Source organism: Gossypium arboreum, chromosome 6 (genome assembly GCF_025698485.1).
Source record: "Gossypium arboreum isolate Shixiya-1 chromosome 6, ASM2569848v2, whole genome shotgun sequence".
Lineage (NCBI taxonomy): Eukaryota > Viridiplantae > Streptophyta > Magnoliopsida > Malvales > Malvaceae > Gossypium > Gossypium arboreum.
The window spans coordinates 103,127,929-103,136,364 of NC_069075.1; the positions used below are offsets into that span (position 1 = coordinate 103,127,929).

Consider the following 8,436-nt stretch of genomic DNA (forward strand, 5'->3'; position numbering starts at 1 on the left):
GAGCAAAGGAGTTTATATTTTTACTCGGTTATCAGATAGAATTTCGGTTGGTCTAAAACTCTGAGTAGTGGGTTAGTGGATGAGTAAAGTAAGGGATTCCCTGAATACCTATCAGAATATTATTTTCTATTTAATTTTTCCCCAAACTGACGTTAGTTTTGCTTCTCTACTGTTTCATCATTTTCTTTCCCTTCCTCAGCCTAAATTCTCCTTTCTCTTCACTCTTCTTTTGCTACTTTGTTTTGGACGACAATCATACTCTCTCAGTGGCATTGTATCGGGGTTAGGTTGATGTTGTATTGGAAGAAGTATTCTAAAAGGCTTTTAAGCCTGATACCTGGCATCTCAGCTGCAATTATCTGATTATGTGCCGCATTTCTGTACAGCCTGGTGTGTAGGGATGAGTGGGTTGATTTTATCCCCACATGGTGTGTAAGGTTGGACGGAGATGGTGTCTAGAGGCTGGTGGGTAGGACTTTGATGATCTGTTCTGCATTTGTATCTGAGTGGGCTAAGGCCCAGACTGGTTCTGTAATAAGCTCCAGCCACATACTGTCTTTTGATGTATGTTTGAATGCATGTTTTATCTGTAGGGATAACACACTGAGTTTGCGAAAACTCACTCTTTTCTGTTTTATCTGTTTAGGTAATCCCCAATAATAGACAGATCAGAGCAGTGGAGGACTCAGCGGTAGCCACACAGTTTTCCACTTAGACTATTTTCCGTTTACTTATGATTTAATTTATAATTGGGGAAAATTTTGATGTAATTAAGGCCTTTATGGATTTTTACTGAATTGGGACTTTACAATGTTTTACGGTTGTTACTGCTAGTAGTAGGGAAACTTGGGTTTTCAAAAGAATCAAATGTTTTACGAAACTACCACGCATACGAAATGGTTTTAAAAGCTTCCGCAAAGTTTAACATTTTGAAAATGGTTAATGATTGAAAACAAATGACACGTTTTAGAAGATACCATAAGATAATGAAAAGAGGTACCTATGGAGAAATGGTCTTAACGACATTACAATTTCTAAAGCACTATCATGTGACATCTCTAGATTTGGCCATAACATCTAGGCCGGGTTTGGGGTGTTACAGACATACCATTACCAAAGAAACTACTCAGTGCTCGTCCAATGACCTTGTCATGGTGTGTTACCCTCATATGATATCCTTAATCTCTTTAAGATACTATCCGTTCTCCCAATATGATCATATTTTCTCTCATGGTAACAATTACATCTTTCTTTATGAAAAGTCAATTACTATCAAATAGTAATCAAGTCATTCATGAAAAAGACGAACAACCCGTGGCCACGTTTACTTTTCATCAACCATGTAATGCCAGTGAGAGGATATCATTTACCCGTGTCTCAAACTATGAATTCCACTATTGTGAATAACGCTACATGCTGCAGAAATCATACACCCAACGCACCAACTTTCGGTTCCTTATCTATTCAAATTCATGCTTTTAGTGTGTACAAGACACACACACATAGTCCATCATCCACTCAGGATTTAGGTATGCCACAGTATGAACATCACAAGTGAATAAATCCATAAACGGATCCAGGATCTATTCATCTTGGGTCCTATACGATGTACTATTAGTCCAGTCAGTCACATCTATGTCTCTATCTTCTAGGAGTCATTTGCTTCGATGCTTAAGGCAAAACATCTATCCAATTGGACTTGATAGATGACATATTAGTCTTTCAATTGATTTGTTCATTTCTTATTAAACTAAGGACATTTTTAGGTTCGTCTACAAATGCAAGTTATATTTTCATATTACGATCTAACCACATAATACCTCTTAGTATTATTTAAACATTAGTGAGCAACATTTGCTTCCATATTTCTTTACATGCAAAAATCATTTAAGGAAAATAATACAAAGTATTGATGTAATTCATGAATAATTTTATTAACCAATCTGTTCGAAAAAGTACAAGTGTACTTAAATAAAAATACTACACTTAGGGCACCAGATCCAACACCAAATTCTATCAAATATACAAACTTTTACTTCCAAACATGTTGGGATTCAATAATATTAACATTGAGCAGTGTTTTTGTCCAAGGCGGTGGAGCCATAGTGTGGAGAAGTGTAAAGTCGAATTGTACTGCAAACTTCACTATTGAAGTCAAATATGTGGTTGTTTCTGAAGCAACAAAAGAAGCAATATGGCTTCGGAAGTTCCTCATGGATCTCAAAGTTGTTCCTGGTATGGAAAAAGCTATAACACTATATTGTGATAATAATGTGACAATAGTTAACATCAAAGAAACTATAAACCACAAGAGGACAAAACACAATAATAAAAAATATCACATCATACAAGATGCGATAATAGATGAGATAGTGGATGTAGTCAAATTAGCATCAGAGAACAACCTTGTAGGTTTGTTCATCAAGACTCTAGTGGCTAGGAGTTTTAAGAAACATATAGAGGCCATCAAAATGTAAAATATGACTCATCTACTACACTAGGGAAAGTGGGAGGCTATTGGGATCTAGTGCCCTTAGTGTAATAATTACATCTATATATTTGAAATTTTTTGAACAAATTGGTTTAATAAAAATTTATTATATTTTCTTCAAATGGTTTTTTCACACAAAGTAAAATGAATGCAAATATTGCCTCATTGAGAAAGTTGGTTGAAAGGCTAATATGTCGTCTATCAAGTCCAAATAGGGAGACACCTTGTATTAGGTATCGGGGCAGACGACTCCCAAAAGATAGAGACATAGGTGTGATTGTCTAGACTGACACTACATTGGACATGACCCAAGTAGAATAAATTCCAGATCCATTTATGGATTTTTTTTCACTTGTGACATTCATAGTGTGACTTACATTAATCCTGAGTAAGTGACAAACTACGTATCTGTGACTCGTATGATTTGATATATTGATAGCTTAAGTTCAATTGGTAATAGACCCAAAAGACAAAGCATTGGGTATACAACATTTGCATGAAATAGCTTTACTTGCAATAGTTGAATTTATAGACCAATAAAGGGTAAATGATATTCTCTTATCAGCATTATATGATAGATGAAAGGTAACCTTGCAACAAATCATTTATCCTGATCTAATAACTATTTAATAGTAATTGACTTTTCATGAAAGAAGATGTAATGGTTACCATGAGATAAAATAGGATCATATTAGGAGGATAGATTTATCCCAAAGAGATTAAGGATATCCTATGAGGGCAGAACACATATTACAAAATCATTAGGCAAGCACTTGATAATGTAGCTTTTGTAATGATATATAATAAGGGGATCTCAGTCATGGTTCTTTAGTGGAATGACTCCATGTCTAAATAACGTTGTAATTAATAAATGAAGAGTCAGAACTTAATTGAAAATTATTTGAGCCCTAATTATATATGTCCAATCTGTCCATCCTTTAGCCCGGTATAACCTTAATGGTTTGCATTAACTAATGAAATAGAAAAGGTGAAATGACAAACTAGAGAAATAGATCTCATGTGTCACTATTCGTAGTGAATACATTTTCTCGCTAGAAACAAGAGATGGCTTGAGAATTAATTAATTTCTTCGAATTATTATTTAATCAATTGGTGATTGAATAATTGAGGTTCGAAGAGGAAATTAAATTAATTAAGTCATCATAGTTTCATGACAATTAGTTAATTAAATTAACTTGGTTGTAGATTTTAACACGATAAATTCATCATAATTTTACAAAATTAGAATTATGATTGAGGAAATAACTTAAATAAATAAATAAGATTTTGGGCAAAGGAAATATATCAATTGAGATTGGATAAATTATATCAATTGGTTTAAAGACCTAATAACACATATATTTGACCTAGTACATCACAAGGCCCGATAGACTCGGTTTAATAAGAGTGGTGGCAAACCCTAGTCCCAAAAAGGGATTGTCATCGCCCCTAGCTTGTATTCTCCTGGTAAGAGTTGTGTTTCCTATTAAAATATTATTATTGGGCTATTTCTTGTTCTGCCAACACTCTTGTTATTTTCTCTATAAATGAAGAATAATCACTAGGTCAATGACACACCTCTAATACATCAATATTTTGTCAAAATATAGACAAAATTATTTTCAAATAAATTCTATCTTTTGACAGAATTCATTTTTCAGTTTCTAGCCATCAAAGTTTCACTAAAGTTTTTATCAATTTGCTAATAGAGCCCATACTTTGGCAACCTGAGGTCGGGGATAGTGGAAAAGATCGAGTGGTTGAAAGCCAGGAATGATTTAGTCTACCTCATCCAAAAACACAGGTATAATCTAGTTAACAAGTTTATCGCTATGAACATTACAATTGGTCAGTTATAAGAAAATTTTCAAAATTCCACTATACATTATTGCACTATTTTCAAACTAATTTTTTCAACAAGAGAAGATATTAGTCGATGTCTAACCTATTTCTACTCAAATCAAAGGCAAAGCAAACTTTACCCCAAAAGAGAGGCAAGAAAAAAACTAGCATTTCCTTGATACTAATATACCAATCATACTTGCAGAGATTTTAAAAGCTAAGCTAATTCGATAAACTAAGATAAAATGACCTGAAAATTTCAATCGAGTAAATGAACCAAATTATCACAAGGTATCATCTTTTGATTAGCCACTCTATTGAGAAGTGTTTTTTTTCAAAAGACAAATCACATGCCTCTATAAATAAGGAAAAAGTGAGTTTGAAAAAGAAGCCACATCATCAAACTTGACACTAATCATCATGGTCTTTCAATCCAATATGTTGGATAAAACTATAAATTTCAACTCATTTTGATCCTATTATATTGGTTTTAAGCACAAAAATAATGGATCTTCGAAGGAATAGAGGCAACTGTCTTCTTCAAAGATATCAGAATCAAAATAGGTGGACTTCATTTATATGTTAAAGAGGTCAACAAAAAACATCACTCATATGCTTGAGCTTAAAAGGTTATATTGTGCTCTTAAACACAAGGAAATAAAATGATATTGCTCCTAAGCACAAATTTAAACTATTCATCTAAAAAAAAGTGATGCTCTTAAGCAAAAGTTTAAATCATGCATCCAAAAAGAGATGATGATGATGATGATGATGATGATGATGATGCCCTTATGCATGAGTTTAAACTATTCATCTAAATTCTAAAAATATGATGCTCTTAAATATTATCTTAAATTGTTCATCTAATAAATAATATTCCTAAGCATAAGTTTAAACGATTGTATCACTTTTAAGCATGAGATTAAATTGTACATCTAAAAAAAATGAACTATCTCATGACTTGACCTTTAAAAATTGATTATACACATGCAATTTAGTTTTATTGCGTGCTCATTCCAAATGAAAAGAAAAGTTGTTGATGGCAAAAAAATATTAAAAGATGAAAATTTTCGATATTAAAAGAAAACTAAGTTCTAAGGCTTGTTTATGTTCTATACTCAACACAAACCATTTGTGTGACTAAGTCTTGAAAGGCAATTTGTAGGTTTGAGAAAATTTTGGATGAATCAAAATTATTTATTATTTATCTTTAATTAAATTAAATTAATTAAAAAAAGATAAACTAAGAAATTAAATCCTTTTAGAAAACTTTTATAAACATATCATATTCTTTAAGGTTTATTTTATATATATTTAATTTAAACAAATATGAGATAAATAATAAATTAAAAAAGGTTTAATCCTTGTATATCACCCAAATTAATAAGTTATAGTCTATATGAATTCTCTTTTACTTAATTGATTGGCATTATAAAAGGAGATAACTTACAAATCATTCAACACAACTTCATAATTTTGAAAGTTTAAAAATCAAAACCTTAAAGAGAAGATTTTGAACACTAGAAACTTTCTCCAAATCTCTGAAAAAATTGAGAACTCAAAAATTTTGAAGAATGTCGCATCAATTCTAGAAAAAGCTACTTCCAATCTTGTTCAACTTTACAAAGAAGTTTAAACTCGTTCTTCAAAATCAAGTCTAGAAAGCTTTTAAGTGGAATTATCTATCCAAAATCAAGTTTTAAAGAAGCTTGGAGCAAATCACTCCCTAATTTGATTGCACCAACATAAAGGAGATAAAAATCATTCTTCGGAATCAAGTCTTGGGAACTTTTGAAGTGAACCTTGTTGACTTAAGATCAAGTTTCAAAGACTCTTAGATCAATTCTCAAACAAACAACTACCCAAACTTGTTTTCAAAATCAAGTTTAAACAACCTTTAGATCGAAGCTTCATTAAACAGAAGAATAAAATGATTTCTTTGTGTTCAAGAAACTTCCAAAATTTTAACTCAAATTTTATAAATAAAATTATTTTATTTGTTCTTAGTTTTTAAGTCTTAATTTTTTACTCCAATTTGTGTGTAAAAATTGTTAATTTTTTATAATATAAATTTCAAATTAATACTTGGCTATTAGATACAAAATTGTTTAGGGTAGTGTTTGGGAATTTAATTTTAAAATTACAATTTGGATTTAAAAATAATGTAAATTAAGAAATAAAATATTTAAAATGTAAGATCCATAATAATTTCTCAAACTTATTAGATTTCTAGTTAGTAGTAATTTTGAATTCCTAATATTTTTAGATTTAATATATTCATATTTTTATACTTGTGGATAACATATGCATTGTATTCTTATCATGAATTTTCAAATCTATATTTCATAGAGGTAGTATTATTTTATCACCGGTTTTTTTTTTCTTTTTTCTTTTGAAATCCAATTAATTTGATTACCTAGCTAGTGAACATTATTAGTACTTACTAGTATAATGAAGAAGATAGTCAAAATGTTATCTAGCTGTTTTTTCTTTCTTTTTCTGTTTTGGAACCTAGTTCTTTCCTGGTGCGTAGGTGGAAATCTTTATTGCAGCAAAGTAGTATACTAATTACCTCGAGACTTTTCCATTAAATACATCTAGACAGCTCACAGCCTCATATATAATTTTTTTCACATTTCCCCCCTCTTAAAAACTGCAACCTCATCACCTTCCATATTTATGATATCTCTGCACTCAAGTCTTTCTCTCCATCACAAGACATGGTACAATCAAAGAAATTCAGAGGTGTTCGGCAGCGTCAGTGGGGCTCTTGGGTTTCCGAAATTCGCCACCCTTTGCTGTAATTACCACACCCACCCACTCACATTATCACCCCATTAATTGCCATAAATATATATGTATATGCTTGTCTGGTTTTATGCTGTGAATTTGATGGTGTTTTTATATTTGCAGGAAGAGAAGGGTATGGCTAGGGACATTCGAGACAGCTGAGGCTGCTGCAAGGGCATATGACCAAGCTGCTATTTTGATGAACGGCCAAAATGCAAAGACCAATTTCCCCAAGGCTGCTCACCCTGGTGAACAAAATGCTCGTGGTGGTGGTGGTGGCGGTGATGATGATGATGATGATGATCGGTCTCCATTGCCCCCTAAGGCCTTGGCCGAGCTTTTGAATGCTAAGCTGAGGAAGTGTTGCAAAGACCAATCTCCTTCTTTGACTTGCCTCAGGCTCGATACCGATAATGCTCATATAGGTGTTTGGCAAAAGCGTGCAGGGAATCGATCGAGTTCCAATTGGGTCATGAGGGTTGAGCTTGGGAATAAGAAGGTTGATACCCCGGCGTCCGGAGACAGAAGGACACTGTCGCCGGGGTCGTCAACTACGGCGGATGAGATCGAAGCCGGGAACCTAATGGGGGAAGAAGATAGGATTGCACTGCAGATGATAGAAGAATTACTCAATTGGAATTGTCCCGTGACTTCTTCAACTTCTCTAATTGGAGTTTAAGTGTGTTATAGCTACTTAAAAACATATATGATATTGTGAACAGCGCAGTGGTGAAGTCCCATTGCTAGATATAAAAAAAGAATTTCTACTCAAAAGTCCTTTTAGCATTTTACCCTTTCAAGGTCATAAGTCATTGTTCTACCATCCCCGCATGTAAAACTGGTTGTGAAATTTTACAATATGAAAGCAAATGTAGATCACCACCTACATAACTGTTTAAACTTCGAATTTAATCCAAGCTTTCATGTCTGTTTATCTGTCATAGATTCCACAACCTTAAAAACTGGTCTACTTGCTCCAGTAACTTCGAATTAGCCGTCTTTTTACTGTCTGCTTTTAGTCCATCTATTGTAATCTATCACCTCTCAACATTGTATATTAAACTTTTAATTGGTATATAATTAAAAGGGCACTCTTATCTTTTGTTTTTTTTTCTTTGGTGTATATGAAATCTATAAAATATCTATGAGATGTTTAAAATCTCAATTTTATTATTTCAATCAAACCTTTCATTTAATTTTTGCATCAAGTTCTCCCTTTTTCCCCATATATTTGTTGCTAACAAGTGTCTGCCATATACATTAAACAACAAGGTCCCTCAAGTCCAATCCAAACTTGCTTATTCTCCTACTTT

General features: G+C 32.6%; 1 protein-coding gene across 1 annotated transcript; it reads left to right on the forward strand.

Annotated features, from left to right (window-relative positions):
- Positions 1-6,942: 6,942 nt before the first annotated feature.
- On the forward strand, positions 6,943-8,035 carry LOC108485422 (ethylene-responsive transcription factor SHINE 2-like). Its single transcript, XM_017789260.2, has 2 exons — positions 6,943-7,133; positions 7,247-8,035. Exons 1-2 carry the CDS (start codon positions 7,054-7,056, stop codon positions 7,800-7,802), a joined length of 636 nt encoding a protein of 211 aa, XP_017644749.1. The 5' UTR covers positions 6,943-7,053; the 3' UTR covers positions 7,803-8,035.
- Positions 8,036-8,436: the final 401 nt, after the last annotated feature.